At 50.6% G+C, this 21062-nt stretch overlaps 2 protein-coding genes across 8 annotated transcripts in view; both read left to right on the plus strand.

Annotated features, from left to right (window-relative positions):
- The window catches only part of LOC127008618 (sulfotransferase 1B1-like), an 80182-nt gene that overhangs the window by 15895 nt on the left and 43225 nt on the right, over positions 1-21062 (plus strand). Inside the window, exon 1 of one of the 3 annotated variants that reach the window (XM_050880844.1) lies at positions 1669-1720. The exons of 1 other annotated variant lie outside the window; for it this stretch is intronic. The gene's annotated coding sequence lies outside the window, so the exon portion shown is untranslated. Of the gene's footprint in view, positions 1-1668; positions 1721-5411; positions 5441-21062 lie in introns of those variants that run through there. One more of the 3 variants, XM_050880846.1, reaches the window with a different exon arrangement.
- LOC127008619 (sulfotransferase 1A1-like) overlaps positions 1-21062 on the plus strand; it is a 52039-nt gene that overhangs the window by 15206 nt on the left and 15771 nt on the right. For 2 of the 5 annotated variants that reach the window (XM_050880851.1, XM_050880849.1), the window contains exon 3: positions 8359-8563. The exons of 2 other annotated variants lie outside the window; for them this stretch is intronic. In XM_050880851.1, the coding sequence (XP_050736808.1) occupies positions 8359-8563 (205 nt within the window). Of the gene's footprint in view, positions 1-6409; positions 6557-6737; positions 6916-7395; positions 7542-8358; positions 8564-21062 lie in introns of those variants that run through there. One more of the 5 variants, XM_050880854.1, reaches the window with a different exon arrangement.

Consider the following 21062-nt stretch of genomic DNA (forward strand, 5'->3'; position numbering starts at 1 on the left):
TACCTAGTTGTAGTTTTACAGGGCCTGGGCTTACGCTCGTGTGGTCCCGTCTCCGTATCTATATCTGTTTTGTGGATAAAAGCAGTGTGTGTGTATGTGTGTGTGTGTGTGTGTGTGTTTGGAGAGAGAGAGAGAGAGAGAGAGAATCCTATAACCAGCTACAGTTGTGAATTACGTATTTTTTATTTACCACTATATAACCATACTATTAATAATAAATAATAATCTAGGGTTTTTTTACGGAATCTTGATGTTTTTAGGCAACCTATCTAGGCTTTTCCATATCTACTATCCATATCAGACCCTATGACATCACGTTTTTCGCAAATATTTTTTAAACGAAGACTCGGATCAGCATGGGACTTTGGCACAGATTGTTTCACACACTCCGCTAATTTTTGACGCTATTGTGCAATGCCAGATGCGGTTAATTATGGCGTTTACTCTTGACTGTGATGGCAAAACCTGCGTGAGCCACTTACACATTCGAACAAGTGAGGCGCGACGTATTTGTGACGTGTATCCACCACCCACCTCCACCCCTGGCTTCCCCTATTCCCATCCCTCCCTTTCCCTCCCTCCTTCTCCCCCGCACTCTCTCCCCCCGCCCTCTTTCTCCCCATTTCTCCCCCCTCCCCCCCCCCTCTCTCGGTGTACATGCGATGTGAAGCGTTGCACACATATGACTTGTCTACAATGGCGGATAACTCGCAAGTATATGCTAAGTATGGTCTGGTGTTTTATGCACACGACCCTGATTCCTGTTCCAGCCTAACTGGATGTTGCTTAAGTGCTGTATGAGGTTTGTTTGGCAGTTATACAACCATCGAAAGTTATATGAGTAAATGACCCTCCTTCCCACAGGTTACGTTGAGCGTATGATGGGATGAAGCACGTAGCTGACGCTTGATCATTTATAGGAAATCGCATAAGGGACGGAAAGGAATAACGGTGGAATTGAAGCGGGAATTCATTGCAGAGTAAAAACGTGAAACGAAATTGGAGAAATATATGAATAATTTATTCTGATGTTAGGAAAAGATTGCCATACGATATGTGTTCATGTAGATATGTTAAAAAGTCATAGCAAATAAAAATAGATACCGAGTATATGTGATGGGTGGATTAATAATGTAAATAACTGACCACATAGGCTATGTTACTTCAACATTCATCACCATCGACAAACAGGTCATCCTCGTCATCACTGTTGATGCTGATGCAGACGGGATATAATTTATATTTATCTGCCATTAATTCAAGTCACATGTGTGCAGCACAAGTGTTTGTGAGAGAGAGAGAGAGAGAGAGAGAGAGAGGGGGGGGTAGGGGGAGGTATGGGGGAGAAAGAGGACGGGGGGGGGGGAGTGTGGAGGGAAGGAGGGAGGGATGGATGGGAGTATGGGAAGCCAGGGGCGGAGGTGGGTGGTGGATACACGTCACAAATACGTCGCGCCTCACTTGTTCGAATGTGTAAGTGGCTCACGCAGATTTTGCCATCACAGTCAAGAGTAAACACCATAATTAACCGCATCTGGCATTGCACAATAGCGTCAAAAGTTAGCGGAGTGTGTGAAACAAACTGTGCCAAAGTCCCATGCTGATCCGAGTCTTCGTTTGAAAGATATTTGCGAAAAACGGTATGTCATAGGGTCTGATATAGATAGTAGTGAGTGGCAACACTGGTTCAGTCTTCTCGCTGGCCGCGTCGCGTGTGCAGGTTGGTTCCTCATAAGTGGTAAGATCTCAGACTGTTAATTTTGATATTGTTATGCCGGACGTGTTACTTGGGTTCCGTGTCGCCGTCAGGAGACTCCGTGGGAGGGAGATATCTAAACACTTTGCACAGCTTCTGTAGTTTAATATTCTTCTTTAGTAGTACACTTCACTCGGACTCTTCACTTACCACTAGCTTACTATGACTGGGACTGCCCTCTCTCGCCCTCTTCTCCTATATATATCCAGAACAGTACAGTCTAGAATATTACAGTATATTTCAGATCATACAAGAACATGTAGCAAAAATATATGCGAGTTGGCAACACTTCCCGCCTGGCGCCTGGCCGCGCCCCGTGGGGCGCGGACGGCTCGCCTTGCTTCCGGCCCCTTTGCTCGTTTCTCCGGGAGCCTTCTAGAGGCCTATGGTCGCCGGGGGAAGCTTCCAGCACAACACTATCCCCCCCTCTTAATTGTGATCGTCCCGATCACACACTTAACTATGTACAAACATAAGAGAATTAATCAAAAACATAATAATCGTCGTATCGCTGTGGACGCCTGCGTTGTCTCTGTCTTCTGTTCGTTGCCTCCTGCGCGTCTGTCTCCTGGTGCGCCTCGTCGTCGTCCGCTTCTTGGGGTGTCCCTGGAACATCTGCCGAAGCCGGGAGGTTATCTCCCTCGGCTGAAAGGGCCAGGAGGCCTACGTCGTCGTCGACCTCCTCTCGGTCCTGGACGTCCCTTGCGTTTTCGTCGGCTGCTGGGTGTCTGTAGTTGTTCCAGGTGTAGTTTCCCGGACCGTGGTACCTCCATAGGCGGTTGACGTGGACAACTTTCGGCTTGGTCTTTTCCGTTCTCCGGATTCGGTAAGTCACGTCGGAGAGGCGTTCTAGCACAGTGTAAGGGCCTTCCCAGGGGCTTCTTCTTAGCGGCACCTTCATATTCCTTCTTCCTCTTATAGCATTCGTTCTCCTTGTGCCCAACCTTCTCGCAGTACCAGCACGTTCCTTGGAACCTGTCTGTGTCGCTGACAGCGCCCTTTCGTGCCCTAAAGCCAGAAGTCGAGTCGTCCCTGAAGCCAAAGGACTCAAACTCCATGGCACGTGCCAGAGCTTCCTGCATTGATGTTGGCTTAGCTTGGTTCACTTGTATCTTCAGCTGAGGGCTGTCCAGGGCATCGATGAATTGATCACGCAGCAAAACCGTCAGCAGGTCAGGGGTGGCACCTGGGTATGCCTTGTGCGCCATGCTCTCAAGGTCCTGAGCGAGTTCCTGAAGAGACTCGCCGCGCCTCCTGTTGCGGGTTCTGAACCTAACCCTGAAGAGCTCGTTCTGGTGCTTGGTCCCATATCGTTGCTCCAGCGCCTGTGCCAGCCCGCTGTAGCTGCCCTTTGTCGCATTGTCGAGCTGAGCAAGGACCTCCAGCGCCGCCCCTTTCAGGCTAGTGGCCAGCTGTACCGCGCACTCTTGGTCATCCCATCCGTTCCGAGCTGCCAACAGCTCAAACTGAGCGCGGTAAGCCTCCCAGGAGACCTTGCCATCAAACTCCTGAGGCTTCTTTCTAACAGGCGAACCCAGCAGACCCATGGGGCTGGCGGAACTTCTTGTGGGGATAAACTCAGGCGAAACAGGGCTCAAACTACCCCGGACTTGCGTAGGAGAAGCATCTTGGGTACAACTAGCCCCTGCAGGCACTGGCTGTCCGTTTCCAGCCAAGCAGTCTTCAAGGGCCTTCACTCTGTCACTTACTTCTAGTATTTCTTTGTGTGTCGTCTCCCGTACCACCTCCATCTCTTGTTGAAGATTTGTGTGTTCTTTCTCCACTTCTATCAGGCGTTGTCCCAAGTTCGTGGTCACATCAGTCATTTCTCTTCGCACTGATTCACTGCCATCTTGTACTGCTTTTAGCTGTAGCTGTAATCCTGTGAAGCGATCTTCTAGCTGTTCTTTGAGTTCTTGGAGTGTTCTTTCTTGTTGTTGCTGTGCTCTTTCTTGTTGTTGCTGTGCTCTTTCTTGTTGTTCTTTGAGTTCTTGGAGTGTTCTTTCTTGTTGTTCTTTGAGTTCTTGGTGTGCTTTTTCTTGTTGTTCTTTGAGTTCCTGGAGTGCTCTTTCTTGTTGTTGCTGTGCTCTTTCTTGTTGTTGCTGTGCTCTTTCTTGTTGTTGCTGTGCTCTTTCTTGTTTCTCCCCCTGTAGTCTCAAGGCTTCCAAAAGTTCAGTCAACATGTCGTCCCTCTGGGCAGCTTGGGAACGAGTCTCCATGGCGAAAAACAAATGCCTACACTCCTGACACCAGTGTTATGCCGGACGTGTTACTTGGGTTCCGTGTCGCCGTCAGGAGACTCCGTGGGAGGGAGATATGTAAACACTTTGCACAGCTTCTGTAGTTTAATATTCTTCTTTAGTAGTACACTTCACTCGGACTCTTCACTTACCACTAGCTTACTATGACTGGGACTGCCCTCTCTCGCCCTCTTCTCCTATATATATCCAGAACAGTACAGTCTAGAATATTACAGTATATTTCAGATCATACAAGAACATGTAGCAAAAATATATGCGAGTTGGCAACACTTCCCGCCTGGCGCCTGGCCGCGCCCCGTGGGGCGCGGACGGCTCGCCTTGCTTCCCGCCCCTTTGCTCGTTTCTCCGGGAGCCTTCTAGAGGCCTATGGTCGCCGGGGGAAGCTTCCAGCACAACACTATGTATGGATTTAGAGGCTCCCTCGTGCTCGTCTGACACATGCTAAGCACACCATGGCCTGTATTCTCAAACATTTCGGGGCTTACACACCCACAGTTAGTAAGGCTTTCTCGTAGAGGTTGTGTTACTATTTCCATGAGTAGTTGCATGAGCCTAATGACAGCCTAACAAAGCTTCAGGACCATGAATGTGAAAAACACCAATGAAACTCGACTCATCTCCTTTTTGGGTTTTGGGAATATTTGTTGCGAGAGCCGAAAGCGTCTGAGAATACTGTTCCCTCAATAGTGAATGTAACTTTTAACGCTGAATAATGGATGCGAATCTTTAACGCCACTTATTGCGACTTTTCTTAATTGCAAATTTAGTTGATCTTAAAACAACGCAAACGGCAGTAAAACGTTAGTGTATACAACGTTAATTAAGATTAGGAGCGTATTCTTAGCTACGCGTTGCCTCAGCTCACACCACCCTTCCACTGGTCGTTGCCCTTTGAGCCTCAGGCAAATGTGAAGCCCCTACTCCCGGGACAAAGGGTGACAGGGGCATCAGTATTACAGGGGCATCAACCCTTCCACTGATCAACAAGGAAATTTATCAGTCTCCCCAGCCTTCACGGAGAGAGCGATTGTACTAATGTACTTAGCGAATCGACAGTCTGCATAACCTGTGGACGCGGGTCGTTGCGGAAGAGGTAGGGAGGCCCTGAGGGAAGGGTACAGTTCTCCCGCCTTGACGTGATGAACAGGCTTGCCTGCCACACTGATCTAGAAGGGTCATGATAAGTGCAACCAGTCTATGGTGAATAAAGATCTGAAAAAAGTGCTCCCCAACCACAATGACATAAGCCAGCAGTGTGAAGTACTATGTTGCCCTCCAAACATAGTCTGATAAAACGTTCTCCTCCCCCTACAATGACGCAGGGCAGGATGAAGTACTGCCTGTCTCCCTCCCATGATCAGAGGTCTCGCCCAACGACCCTCAGTAAGTGGCAGCAGAGTGGTGGCGATGGTTGATTACGGAGGTGATAAGGGCCACCCCGGTGCCACTCAGGCGAGAGTATCGAGGGTGCATATTCCTGAGCTGTAGTAGTATACAGCTCAAGGACAAAACAAGAAAAAAACAAAAAACAAAAAGTCCGCCGGTTAGTAAAGGCAGGTCCACACGCTACGTTTTGCACAACCTTTTGTCTGCGCAGTCTTAAGACGAAATGAAAACCTTACAATTTTATTGCGTCTACACGGTACCATGATGTTTGCACCAGTTTCGCTCAGTTCAGCTTACATCGCCATGGAGGAGGTACTCCTTTTGTCAATTCTGACGTGTTGTGTTGTGAAAAAAAAAAAGATTGGAACGTCTCAGAAGTACCCGGCGTTTTCATCAATTTCTTTGAATTTTTCCACTAAGCTTTCATAAGCCTTCCCCTTTTTATCCCGGTCACTATAATCCTTTGATTTGACAAGCCAAATGCATGGGAAACTTTCGTATAATGCAATAAATTCTGTGAGGAACTCCCGAGAACATTGCCTGAGGTCAGCTTGTCGCCTGTTGAATTCAAACTGAGGCACAAAATGAAACGAAAGACGGCGCTACCGTCTACACGTTCCGACTTGTCCGCACAGTTCACGGATATCTATGCTCTCCTAGCTCAGTTATCGCTGCAACTGTACAGTCTTGCGCTGGAGTCAAAACTGCGCAGTTTTCCCGTCTACACACAACGTTTTATCTGCAACGTCTTGAACTGTGCAGACAAAAGGTTGTGCAAAACGTAGCGTGTGGACCTGCCTTAAGGTTGCACTGGATAGATATCGGTTGTCTACTGCGTATATGTGCCGGGAAAGGCACAGCTAATTATTAGAAGCGGTTTAGTGGTTAGTTTGTGAGATACGTGCCGCACGTCACCCAAGGCTGAGCGTCTCAGGGAAGTGCAAATCATTCTTACACTTCAGAAATATGTATCCGGGGTGATTCGCCGGGCTACTATTCGTTACTGAACCTTTACAATAGCGAGACACTACTTTTTGAACGGAGACTGGAGGCACAGGACAAAAGGCTTGAGAGGAGGCAGGGTTCAAACCATTCGTCGCCCAAGCTCACATATTTGACAAGGCTTTCGTAGGAGTTTTGATCATTTCCAGAGGTAGTTTCATGACCCTGGTGGTAGTTTGACCCTTCTGTGCCATGAACCTAAAAAACACTCATGAGTACCCGATTGATCTTTTTGGGCGGAAGCGTATGAGAATATCGACCCAGACATCTTAGTGGACTGATATAGGCTGCTGATGATGATGATAGATATTCTTTTGGCCTCGCTCCCACAGACCCTGAACCATGAAGCTCGCTAGTGGTCACGAGGTGGAGGTGCTGGAGGGGGAGGAGCTGGCGAAGCAGATGAAGGACTTCCACGACTACACCGACGGGCTGGTTCGCCTCACTCCCGGACGCTGGCTCTTCCCGAAACCATATCTGCGCTTCGCCGACAAGTACTTCAAGTTTGAGGTACCGTGTCTGTGTGTGTGTGTGTGTGTGTGTGTGTGTGTGTTCTAACCCTAACCGCACTTACCATCTCCCCTTCTTTCGTCTGTTTCACCGTTCTCGTTTTACGCCTGAAGTTGGTCTCATTCTTCGTCTCTACTTGAGCTCATCGTGAGCTTTCCAATCCTTCCGATTCCTCTCTCATTCCTGATTCATTGTTTTCTCTCACTACATTTCTCCTTCCTGCCAGCCTCCCCCTACACTTGGCCTCTCCCATTGCCTGTGCTAACACCCTACGATGAGCTGCTTCCTGGATGCTGTGGAGGAAATGAACGTCTGTCTGTGTGCTTTCAGCCTTTAGTGATTCTCTCCATCTACTTATCTATCTACTTATCTGTCCATTTGTAGATCTACAATAGTCTTTCCTCTCTCTGTCTTAAGCCTATAATGCCCTATACCATAACACTTCCTTCCGTCGATAATCCGGCCTCGTTCCCCCGTCAGTTCCGCCCCAGCGATGTGGTGGTGGATACGTACCCGAAGTGCGGCACCACCTGGATGCAAGAGATCATCTGGACCATGAAGCACAACCCGGACCTCACCAATCCCCTTGCCGGTCTCCACGTCCTCGCCCGATCCCCTTTCTTGGAGTGAGTATCAGGCGACCCTCTTATGAGGAACTACACCCCCCCAGAAGCGATGCTTTATATCGTTACTGTACTCTATTTAGCCTAAGGGTGAGAATGCATCTGAAAAGAAGCCCAGCCCGCTATCCTCCTTCCTACCTGACTATACCTGAAGCCAGATTTTGCCCAACCTCCATCGCATCAACTGTCCACCAATCATCAGCACCATGCAGAGCAGCCATGCCCTTCCTCTGCCACCTATGGAGAGGAGCTACTTCCCTGACGTGTTCTCACCGTACGTGGATCAGACGGTATATAGTGAACGTGCTTCGGGATGACACAAGAGGAGCCATGTGGTCTTGAAACCCTTAAAAAACTAGATTCCTCCACCTGTAACCACATAACCTCATAATCATCTCCTTTGGGTTTCAAAGACCGTGTCATATCGTTTTTCGTTAATAACTTCTTGTGACAAACAGCCAAAGTGTCAAGGTGCTTTAATCATCCACATGTTGCACGGGCCAAGCAAGTCACATACATCACGGCAGCCACTATAAATAAAATTCCCCTGCGTCACTAACAGTTTGGGGCCGTCCAAGAGGCCCCTCAAGAAAGGCTACCGCGGTATAGGCAGTATCTAATAAAAATCTAGTTAATTAATCATACCGACGACCATGGGACAAAGTCTGAAACATGTTTGGGCAAATTTTCATATTTTCCGATCATCCTTGTCCGACGCAATGCTTAAAAGTTACTCCCGAAAAACAATGTAACACGGGCTCTGAAACCCTTCGAAGCACCATCCTTGATAATTAACGCTTGGTACCCCTTCCCTTACCAGGATGGACATGCTATTCCCAGAGACAAAACCAGACAAAAAAATGAGCGAGAACCCTTTCCTCGAGGGCTTCAAATTGAAGTGTCCGGGCAAGGACCCCAAGGACGGCATGCATCTGCAGATGGCCGAGTGTGTGCCCGACCCTCGCGTCATCAAGACCCACCTCCCCCTCTCGCTCGTTACGCCCTCGCTGTTGGACACTTGCAAGGTAAGTGGAAAACAGCCTTACGATAAAAGTTAAGTTTGATTGAGAAGACGAATGCCCGATAATGGAACGGTCAAGATTTCACACCAAGATCCTGACGCCCCCTATGCTAGACACTTGCAAGGTATACGTGGAGGTCAGCCTTGCGATAAAAAGTTCAGGCTGACTGTGGACACGAATGCCCGATTATGGAACGAAAACAATCCTATGACAGAAGTTGAGGTTGACGATGCAGACGATTTTTTTTTCTTTTGGGTGCGTCCTGTAGGCTGGTAGGCCCTCTTGAGGGGCTTCTTCGACAGCCCCATTCCGTTAGTGGCGCAGGCCAGTTTTATTTATAGTGGCTGCCGTGATATACGACTCTAGCTTGGTCCATGCTGCCTCCCGGTGCTCCACTTGGACGAAGTCGCTAAAGCTAGGGTTGACATTTTTTTTAACGTTTTTCGGCCTACAGCGCCGGTAGCCTTTCTTGGTGGGGCCTAATAGTCGGTCCTAGCCCGTTATGGTGTAGGCAAGTGTTTATAGTGGCGCCATCTTCCTTGGCTCATGCTGCCACCCCGGAGCTCATCTTTGAGCCTCTCTTTAGAGAGAAAATCTAGAGTCCGGGTTAACAGGTGACCTTCAGGACGGCATGGGTAGTAGACCACTCGGCGGTGACTCAAAATTTCCAGATGCGGCGGGCAGGACTCGAACCGGCGTCCTCCTGGACGCGGCGCTGGGACGCGAACCACTCAGCCACTGCCTCCCCAAACTGATGGTCTAGGCAGCATGTGGGTAATCTTCTGCCACTCGGCGATGGTTTGAAAAATCAGCGTGTTTCGGTGGGTCTTGAATCAAGATCCACGCCCGCACGCTGACCACTCAGCCACGGCCTCCCGATAACGCCCGCCGGATAATGGAACCGTCAAGATCTTACGCCAAAAATCTCACGCCCTCGATGCTAGATACTTGCAAGGTACGTGGAAAACAGCCTTGCGATATAAGTTGAGGTTGACTGAGAATACGAATGCCCGTAGGCAGCCTTACGGTAAAAAAGTTGAGGTTGATTGGGAAGACGAGTGCCCGATAATGGAACGGTCAAGATCTTACCCTTAAATATCCTGGGAACGCCTAGCTATGAAACCGGGGATGAGTAAACAGTATGTACTGTAGTTAATAATGAGACAAATAGGCTACAATCACTTTTTTTTCATTCAGAACAGTTGAGGCGCTCCGCGGCGGAAGGGTACTGCCAACCGCCAAAAATGATATTTGGCAGAAAACGCAGTCAAAGATTGAAAAAAATTTGGGAGTGGTTTGCTCTTGAACTAAGAATAACCTTTGTTATATTGAAAAAAAAAAAAAAAAAAAAAAAAGCTGAGTAACTAAAATATTCACTGCAGTGCATTAAGAAGTCCTAATCATTTATTTAAGAATTACCAATCATAGTCTCCAAAGACTGTACTTTTCCAATCAAAATCTATTATGAATAAGATTGTAAAACTCGGTACTGTAATGTAGACCGCGGTGATGCGATTACGCCACTCCCTTGAGACACTTGACTCTTTTACTCTCGCAATAGGGTCTTGCAGTGAGCTCGACCTGCCATCTGGTGGCTGTCTTGGGACTACAAAAGATTAGGCATGCGGACTTTTCAAATTTTTTTCTTACAAGTTTTTCGTTAGTATTTAAAAATCACATTTTTTCTCACAGCTACGATAGACAGAGGCGCCGATAAGGGGGGAAAGAGGAGAAGGATTCTAGGGGCCCATGAATGAGAGGGGCCTAGAACAGGAACAGTACGCGTACGCCAGGTTTGGGATCTCGGGCCCTGCAAAGATTCTTTTCATGGGGCCCAAAATCCCTAGCGGCGCCCCTGACGATAGAGACAATAGACTTTGTAGTAGTATTTAAGAAACGGAGTAAAACAAGAAAAAGGAAATTTAAATATATAATTTTTCCACAGAAACAATCGTCACATGCTACATGTTTTTTTTTTTTTTTTAAGTTCAGTTTAGTGAATGTAGTATTATAAAATGTTAAAGATGTATGTATTATGATTAAATTAGGAATATGAAAAAGGTTTAAACTTCCTGCCGGGAGCGTAAGATATGTTTTGCTGCAGTGTAAACAACCTCCTGTGCTCTTGATTAGAAAGATAAAGGAATGCATCGTGTGTGAGGCAGGGGCGTACCACCTGGGGGAAATGTGGTGTGGAAAAATTTTCAACACCTCCCACCACTAGTAAAAAATTGAAAGTAAGACACCATTGTTTGACTTGTTTAACTTTTCAATTCTTACATGAAGGAAATATTTACCCATGTTGTAGGATATATCGTTGCGTGCTCTTATTTTTCCATCAGTGTTCATTATAGCGACATGAATAATGTACAACACTCATATTTTTGGTGTCAACATAATATTGACCATCACAACTCTGATGTTGCTAGTTTGATACATAACAATACCACTTATACCTCGCTGGACACCAGTAGTCCATAGGTATGAAACTGGCAGAGGTTCCAAAAGAGCCACCAGATGGCAAGTCGAGCTCAGTGTAAGACCCAATTCGCCTCACTCGTCGAAGTTTTCGTCAGCTGGCAGGGCTGATGTAGGTCTCCCCGCAGTTTTACTCAGCCTTCGCCGTACTCCTTCGATAGTAATCAGGTCTAGCAGCCCTTTTCCGACCTTGTGAGGGTCCAGGGAAAGGAGGGGTTGCAGGGGCATACACGACATCACCATCACTGCTAGAATAATCTGACATGAGGGTGAAAATTCACGTAAAACCGACCCACAAAAACGAATTCAACATACTTGTAATCCGTGGGAGGAACTGATGATGATAGAGGAGCGTGAAGACGCGAGACGCCGTGAATCTAGCGCGCTAATTGGAAAGACACTCTGACGTCATGTGGCACGACTAGTCTCCCTTTGGCTGGGCAGGTGCGTGAAGACTTAGGCCCGTACCAAGAGTCATGAAGGTTTAGCAACGAAGATCGAAGGGAAGGACGATGCGTACCTATAGTCACTAGTATTTTTGGAACGAAGGTCTGCGGGAGAGACGAAAGGAAGGCAAGGTCTACCCCGCATCTTTCCTTTTATCTTTAAGGAAAATTATGTTTATTTTCCAAATTTGGCGTGGCAAATAGTTGTGGTTGAGTTAAAACGACCTGAGAAAATATTTTCCCTAATTGGAAAGTCATACATTATAGTTGCAGCGAATATGTTTGTCTTGTTTACAACAACAGCACGCGCCTTCAAAGCACAGAGGAACCAGCCACGCGGGAACCGTCCGTAGCTCACATTCTCGAACGATCTATGGCAGGGGTTTCCAACCTTTTTGTTCCTCTGTACCCCTTGGTCATTTTTATAAGTTCCCGTGTACCCCTAAAAATTTAGGATAAATAAAACATGAAATTGTAATATTTTGATGTTATTTCATAATGAAATCTTTATGTGTAGACTGATGATATAATTTAAATAACAGTTTTGCTTACTAAAATCAGGAAATTTATTTATTTATTTATTTATTTTTTTTTTTTTTTGTCTTGGCCTATTGCGCCGATAGGCTTCTTCCCGGTGGATCCTGATGGTCGGTCCAAAGCTTCTTCCCGGTGGGGCCTGATGGTCGGCCTAGCCCGTTCTGGCGCAGGCGAGTGTTTATAGTGGCGCCATCTTGTATTTGTATCTTGTACATAGTGCAATCTGAATGCAGATTACAACACAATGTATTGTACAGTAGTGGTTATTATCTCGGACCAGTGAGTTCACTGTTCGGACCCAATGTACCCCCTGAAAAGTGCAAATGTGCCACTGGGGGTACATGTACCCCAGGTTGGGAACCCCTGATCTATGGTTTTTCAAATTCTTGTTCATTTCATTTAAGACATCTGGCCCTGCAAGTGCATATAAGGGTATCTTAATGATTTACTGCATGTAAATAACGATTAATAATGGGGAAAAAAAACATGAAATAGTAAATAATAACTGTTGAATGCGATGCTAGGCTATTTCGAATATTAGGCTACCCATGTTATTTATACATGCAACATCAAAATTCCTTATGTATAGACACTTGCAGAGTCGTATGTCACTTTATATCCCTTAATGAGATGAAATATGAGTATCTGAAAGGCTATAGATCGTTCGAGTATGATCAGACTATACTGTTTGATATACAAGTTGTTTCTTCGTGTCCTTGTATGGTATATTATCGATGCAAATCTTCTGTTTGCGGTTCATATACGATGGTTTGAGGATTTTTTGTATACACAAACATTCAAATGTTTCGCTGAAAATAAAGTTGATATTCACGCAATCACAAACTCACAATGCGCAGGTGCCACATTAACGTTCGCGAGTGGACAGACGGAATGAAACGGACTATATTATGGCTGTAATAACACCATGGAGGTATTATACCTCCATGAACAGCACTGTGTGTGTGTGTATGTGTGTGCATGCATTATATCTGGTAGGGGAAAAGTAGGCTGCAGTCTGTGTATGTGCATTATATCCTAGTTTACCTTCCCGAGCGACTTGTAAGGATTGAAGGCACGGTCTGAGGCCGTGCCTTCATTGTCGAAGGGAAGATACGCGGCTCAAGGATCAAAGGACAGTGGGTTAACCCAGGATCTAAGGACAATGGGTCAACCGGCGCGCAGAAAATGACGTCAGCATGTGGAGCGAGGAGAGATGAAATAGAAAACGAAAGTATTCACGTCGAACGGCTACGCAAATAAAATCGAAAGTATTTACGTTGAGCTGTAACTCAAATAGAATCGAAGCAGGCTTTCATTGTCTTTGTCTTTGATTGACAAATATCGTATTTTCTAGGTTTTTGTAGTGAATTTAATATATATATATATATATATATATATATATATATATATATATATATATATATATATATATATATATATATATATATATATATATATATTTTTTGGCCTCAATGGAAGAGCGTAAACATTAAATCTAAGAATAATGACTGCCCTTCCCTTTGTTATGGCTCACATCTAGCTGTGTAATAATAATAAGTACAATGAAAACTATAAGCTTACATTCAAATCCTTTGTAACAAGCATGATGCTACTTGATTCTCTTACAATAGGATTCAATAGTTTATCCTATATACATAAATAAAATGACATTATAGAAAATAGATTCCTTTAAAGGTACACTTGTCTATATCTACTTAATGACTCTTACATTTCTTTATAAAAAAAATACATATATACATAAGAAAATAAGAAATCTGCAAGAGGCCAGTTGACCTACACGTGGTAGTTCCTGTAAAACTCTAAACTCTAAAATCTATGTCCATCCATAAATATTGTTATGCTCCACTTGTCTACCCCTCACACAGGCAGACAGGTGCTCTCCCAATTACTTAAACTGGGCTCGCTATGGAAAACACAGTGCTCCCACGAGGCGGACAGCAGACACAAAGACACTCCGGCGGACACACTCGCACACACCCACAGAGCACACAGCGAGGCACAATTAAATACAGGGCGGACTTTCTTGGGGTTTACTAAGCAATAGCACGTTGTACAATCCTTATAGCCCAAGGGGGAGGCAGTCAAGGCACAAATCACAGGCGATTAAGTCCTAAGGCACAGAGCACAGGCGAGCGCGTCCTTGTCTTCTCCGTCTCCACTCTTCCTCGCCGCATGGCGTCCCTCTCCAGCCCGCCCCCTCAACGGGGCCGCAGGGAACCCTCATTACGTCACGTGGCGCCAATTACAATTTAAACTAAGCTAAGCCTTGGCGTAACACTACCCCCCCCTTAAGCGCAGGCGACCCGCCTCGCCAACTTAACAAAACAAATAAAACATAACTGGGGAACTAAACAAATCATTCTGTATCAAAATCTGTAAGCCATCCTGGCCTCCTCCTCTCACGTCTTGGTCGTCGCGGTGGAGGTGAGGGCGAGGGAGAGGCAGCGGGCTGGTCCAGGTCACCAGCAGAGCCGGCCTCCAGGTCGGCGTCTCCACCTGCCTCCTCCTCCACATCATCCGCGACCTCGACGTCCACCGGGTCAAGTTCTGCCCGGTCCTCCTCGTCACTACTGGGGTAGTCAGGGTCCTCCTCAGCGCCAGTACCCCAGGAGTAACGGCCCGGCCCATGGTAGCGCCAGAGCCGGTCAACGTGGACGACAGAGGAGCGTTTGCGGCCCCTCCTGATGCGGTAGGTGACAGCGGACAGGACTGCAATCACCGTGTAGGGCCTCCCAGGACTCTGCAGCTTCGGTGATAACCCTTTCTTCCGGCGAGGGTTATGCAGCCACACTCTGTCATCCAACGCATACTTCAAGTCCCGCATGCGGCGATCGTAGTAGTCCTTCATCTCATGTCCTTCCACTCTGAGCTTGCTGCGCACCTGGTGATGGACCTCGACCAGGTTCTCCTGCAGCGCGGCAGCGAAGCCAGAGGTGACAGTCGGCAGGCCCACGTCCGGCGGCCGCCCGTCGCCAGATCCACGGGGAGTCTGAGCTCGCGGCCAAACATAAGACGTGCGGGTGTATAGTCAGTGGCCTCGTGCACAGCGGACCGGTACGCCATCAGCATTGCGGGCAACTTGACGTCCCAGTCCTCCTGGTTTGCCCCGCAATACGGCCAACTGCTGTGCGAGTGTCCGGTTGAACTGCTCCACCATCCCGTCCGACTGCGGGTGGAGTGGCGTCGTTCGGGTCTTCCGCACTCCCAGCAAGTCGCAGCACTCACGGAACACACGGGACTCGAACTCACGGCCCTGGTCTGAGTGCAGTTCTGACGGCACACCGAACCGGGTGAAGCACTCGTTTACTAGGACACTCGCCACTGTTTCAGCCTCGTGGTTCGGGAGCGCATACGCCTCAGGCCACTTCGTGAAGTAGTCCATCACGACGCATACGACACGCTAGCCCCCGGGCGTCATGGGAAGCCGGCCAGCAATATCTACAGCAACCCGCTCCATTGGCGCCCACGCTGTACAACTGAAGCGGAGCCCGATTCCGGCGTGTGGGGCCCTTTTTCGCACTACAAACGTCACAGGCCCGACACCACTCGGAAACGTCGTTCCGCATACCGACCCAGTAGAAGCGCTGGCGGAGACGTTTAAGGGTCTTTTTCTCGCCCAAGTGGCCACTAGTAACACCGGCGTGCAACTCCCGTAACACCTCAGCACGCTTTGCACGGGGTACCACCACTACCCAGGCGTCTCTGCCCACTCCGCCTAACACCTCCCAGCGCTTTACTAGCACTCCCCACCGGTCCAACCGCAGCGTCTCCCACTGGTCGACGAGGCACTTAGTGGCAGGACTCTCCGCCGACACTTCCTCCCCGCCGACACTTCGCTCCCCGCTGGCCCTGAGCCAACGCACTACAGGAGCAAGAGCGGGGTCTGCGCTCTGTGCCTCACGCCACCGGTCGTTGCCTTCAGTGGCGTTGGCAGGCACTGTTAAGCGTCGGCAAACAGGGTCAGGGTCCCGACGCGCCTGGTGTGAGTAGCTTGCCTCACACGGGCTCTGACTCACGGCGTCAGGTCCTTCAGGGACGGAATGTGAGCTACCTGCCTCACACGGGCGTCGAGTCACAGGGTCGGGGTCCTTGCTAGCACAGTGAGAGCAACCTGCCTCACACGGGCGCCGGCTCAAACTATCGGCGTTGCTGTGCACACGACCCGGGCGGTGAACAATCCGGTAGTTGAACTGCTCGAGCCTTCCCAACCACCTCGCCAGCTGACCCTCCGGCGCCTTCAGTGTTTTCAACCACTGCAGGGCAGCGTGGTCGGTCCGGACGGTGAACTCAGCGCCGTAGAGGTACGGCTGGAAGTGCTCGAGACTTTTTACTACTGCCAGCAGCTCCTTCCTGGTCACGCAGTAGTTGCGTTCAGGCCTACTGAACTTGGCGCTGTAGTAGGCCACCACGTGCTCCCTTCCATCCTTCACCTGCGACAAGACAGCCCCGATGCCCTCCGCACTGGCGTCGGTGTCAAGCAGGTAAGGAGCTTCGTTGGGGTACGGCAGGACCGGCGCCTCCACTAGGGCCCTCTTCAGGCCGTCGAACGCAGCCTGGCACGCCTCGTCCCACTCGAAAGGCACTCCTTTACGAGTGAGGCGGTGTAGCGCCGCGATGGTGGCGAAGTCCTGCACGAAGCGACGGTAGTAGGTGCACAGACCCAAGTAGCTCCTGACCTCAGCTACGTTAGTGGGCCGAGGCCAGTCTGCTACTGCTGCCACTTTCTGCGGGTCTGTGCGCACGCCGTCCTTGCTGACGACATGCCCCAGGAACGGCACCTCGTACTGGAAGAGGGAGCACTTCTTGGGGCTGAGCTTGAGGTTAGCCTTCCTCAGGCGTTGCAGGACCTCCTCCAGCCTCCCCAGCTCCTCCTCGAAGGTGCCTCCGTAGACGATGACGTCGTCGAGGTAGATGAGGCCGTCCTCCACTGCAGGCCGTCCAGCACCCGCTCCATCAGACGTTCAAAACCGCCAGGGGCGTTGCAGAGGCCGAAGGGCATGACATTAAACTGCCACAAGCCCTGCCCGAAGGAAAAGGCTGTCTTCGGCTTGTCCTCTTCGGCCATCTCCACCTGGTGGTAGCCCGACTTCAGGTCGAGCGTGGAGAACCACCTCGCCCCTACCAGCGCGTCCAAGGTGTCGTCGATCCTCGGCAGGGGTAGGAATCCTTCACAGTCACGTCATTCAGTGCCCGGTAGTCCACACAGAAGCGTTGTGTGCCGTCCTTCTTTTAACCAGGACTACCGCTGAAGACCACGGACTGTCGGACTTCTCGATCACCCCTGATTTGCCAGGTCGTTGACGGTGCGCTGCATCTCCTCTCGTCGGGCAGGTGCGATACGTCGAGGGGACACTTGATGGGCGCGCTGGTTCCAGTGTTGATGCTGTGTTTCACCAGCGACGTGCGGCCCAAGTCCAAGTCGCCCCGGCTGAACACGTCTGAGTACTGCGTCAAGGTGTGGCGCACCCTCTCCGCCTGCGACTCCGTCAGGTTAGCGGAGCCCCTGAGCGCCAGGTCTTCAAGGAAGTCAGGCAGCACTCCTCCGCAGGCGTAGACGCACTCTTCGACGGCTGTTCAGCTCGCTCCACCTCTTCACATGTGCCTAGTCTGGCACCAGCGGGTCGCCGAGCCTCGTCAGAGAAGTTAGCAACGAGTACTGTCACTAACTCCTCCCCCTCCCACGAGGCTCCTCCCGACTGCCACACCGTCAGTCAGGTGCAGGTTTTCTGAGGGTACTACTATGCCTTCCGCGTCGTGCATCACCCTCGACATTCGACACTGGACACGACGAACCGTCCTGGTGGCAACGTGCAGTCGCTCGGCCGTCACTAACTCGGCACAACCGACTTCCGGAAGCCAGGGCACATCTTGTCCGTTCAACCTCATCCGCTTCCGTCCAAAGTCGATACATGCGCCAGTCTGCACCAGGTAGTCAAAACCGAGCAAGCCCTCTTCATCCAGGTCGGCGGCGTACACTGGCAGCCGCTCTTCTGCGCCGCCCACGCCGACACGAGCCACTACAGGCCCCTGGAGTGCCACGCAATGCCCCGTCACGCCGCACAATCTCTGCGGGCGTCTGGGAGCCGCTCAGCGTCCAGCAACTCGGGCGCACCAGGGTCTTTTCAGCCCCGGTGTCGACTGTCAGGCGGCAAGACTTACCTTCTACGTTGCCCTCCACCTGCACCGAACTAGTGGTATGGCGGCATCTTACACAAGTGGGGGCGTGTCGACCTTGGCAGGCTGGGTAGTCGCCCCCTTGTCCAGCCCGCTGCTGTTTCCCGCCTGCGCCACTTGCTTCGGCTTGGGGCAGGCGCGGCAGCGGTGATCAGACTTGCCGCAGTCCTGCAGCAAGTCTGGAAGCCCCCAGACTTCGGCCGGTCGAGGGAACGCGTCTTTCGCCCCCTCGGACACCGGTCGCGTCTGTGGCCCTTCTCACCGCAGCCCCAGCAACGGCCACCAAACTCGGGGCTCGTCTCCCTCGACGCCGCCTTACGCTCGAACTTCGCCTTCCGGCCTCGCACGTCGTTCCGAGGCTTGGCGTAGTCAGCGAGGCGGCTTGACGTCTTGAGAAACGCCTCGAACTCCATGGCCCTCGCCAAAGCCACCTGCAGGTCACCAGGGTGGGCTTGCTTTACGTAGATCTGCAGCTGGTGGTCCTGCAGAGCATCTACGAAGGCGTCACGGGCGAGGACGGTCGTCATGTCTTCACCAGCAGCCGGATAAGCCCGCCTCACAAGGGCCTCCACATCTTGCGCCAGTTGTGACAGCGTCTCGCCCTTCTGCCTCGCCCTCTTCTTCAGCTGAGCCCTGTACACCTCAGCCTGGTGACTGTGCCCACAGCGGCGCTGCAAGGCTTCCGACAGGCTGGTAAAGGAAGCTTGCTTGGTGGCTGGAAGGTGGCTGAGAATCTCGAGTGCCGGGCCCCGCAGCGCCGTTGCCAGCTGCAGCGCCTTTTCTTCCTCAGTCCACCCTTGAGCTGTTGCGAGCATGACGAACTGAGCAACGTAGGCCTCCCAAGCTACCTTGCCGTCATACTCAGCCGGCTTACGCCTGCGGTGGTCGTGGGAAGGAAACGAACGAGCAGGGTAGAAGGCAGGCACTCGGGGCAAGAAAGGAGGCAGGGTAGGGTTTAGGTGAGGAGGCGAGGGTGGCGGGCTGTTTGGCAACAGTGGCGGGGCTGCCGCTCGCCCCGCCGCAGCCCACGCCAGCCGCTGAACCCCGACCGTGACCCCGGCCGGACACGCCAGGCCCGGAGGCTCAGAGAATGCACTGCGTGGCCTCAGCGAGGCTTGACACTGCCCCAATCACACAAAGGCTCACTCTGCACGTCCTCTGGGGCAGCACCCACGGCAGCCTGCCTCGCCTCAAACCTTACCTCCCGCACCTCACCTCTCAGTGCCTCTAGGCCCCTCTGTAGCTCACCCCGGACCTCCTCACAGGCCTGATCGGTATACTGCCGTGCCTCCTGCCGCACAGAAGCCAAGCTTGCTTGTAGTGCCTCCTCAAGCCTGCTGGCCTGTGCCTCAGGCGCTCGGCCTGCTCACGGGCCTGCTCCTCAAGCCTGCTGGCCTGTGCCTCGGAGCGCTCGGCCTGCTCACGGTCCTGCTCCTCAAGCCTGCTGGCCTGTGCCTCGGAGCGCTCGGCCTGCTGTGCCTGCTTTTGACCTTGAAGCGTTATTTCTTGCCTCAAGCCAGCCAACATTGAGGCAATTAACTCCAGCTGGCCAGGCTTAGCGTCTTCATCAGCCTCAAGGTCACCACTACCCCCACCACTCGCTCCGCCAGCCGCACCGTGCTCGCCGAGGTCCATTGTGCCCGAGGCGTCACTCTTTGTCTGCCCGTCCACTCACAGCACAATTTCCACCCCGCTCCTGACACCACTGTTATGCTCCACTTGTCTACCCCTCACACAGGCAGACAGGTGCTCTCCCAATTACTTAAACTGGGCTCGCTATGGAAAACACAGTGCTCCCACGAGGCGGACAGCAGACACAAAGACACTCCGGCGGACACACTCGCACACACCCACAGAGCACACAGCGAGGCACAATTAAATACAGGGCGGACTTTCTTGGGGTTTACTAAGCAATAGCACGTTGTACAATCCTTATAGCCCAAGGGGGAGGCAGTCAAGGCACAAATCACAGGCGATTAAGTCCTAAGGCACAGAGCACAGGCGAGCGCGTCCTTTGTCTTCTCTCCGTCTCCACTCTTCCTCGCCGCATGGCGTCCCTCAGCCTGCCCCTCAACGGGGCCGCAGGGAACCCTCATTACGTCACGTGGCGCCAATTACAATTTAAACTAAGCTAAGCCTTGGCGTAACAATATACTGAGTGGCCCGACCCTTCGTATATTTTCTGCATGTGGCCCTCTGTGAAAAAAAGTCTGGACACCCCTGACCTAGACACACAGACTAAGGTGCTTTCTCTAGAGCAGTGGTTCCCAACCTTTTTGTTCCTCCGCACCCCTTGGGCATTTTTATAGGTTCCCGTGTACCCCTAAAAAATTAGGATATGAAAACGATGAAATTGTAATATTTTTATATTAGTTTATAATGAAATCTGTATGTGTAGACTGATGATATAATTTAGGGTAGGCGGTGGCTGAGTGGTAGCGTGCTGGGCCCACATTCATCGCGTGATGGACGACGCGAATTCGAATCCCCACGCTACCACCTCGGATTTTTCAGTCACCGCCGAGTGGCTTAAAACTACCCACATGCTGTTCTGAAGACCACCCATCAACCCGAAGAGGAAACTGTCCAAGTGAATCAAGAACGAGTTCCGGGAGGCAACATAAGCCAAGAGAAGATGGCGCCACTATAAACACCTGCCTGCGCCAATACGGGCTGGGGCCGACTACCATCCAGGCCCCTCGAGTAAGCCTACCGGCGCCATAGGCGTAAGATGTAAAAAAAAAAAAGTTTTGCTTACTAGAATGAGGAAATTGAAAAAAAAAAAAAATAAACACGACATTGTGCAATTTGAATGCAAATTACAACACCATGTATTGTACAGTAGT

The sequence above is a fragment of the Eriocheir sinensis genome, chromosome 38, assembly GCF_024679095.1.
Source record: "Eriocheir sinensis breed Jianghai 21 chromosome 38, ASM2467909v1, whole genome shotgun sequence".
Lineage (NCBI taxonomy): Eukaryota > Metazoa > Arthropoda > Malacostraca > Decapoda > Varunidae > Eriocheir > Eriocheir sinensis.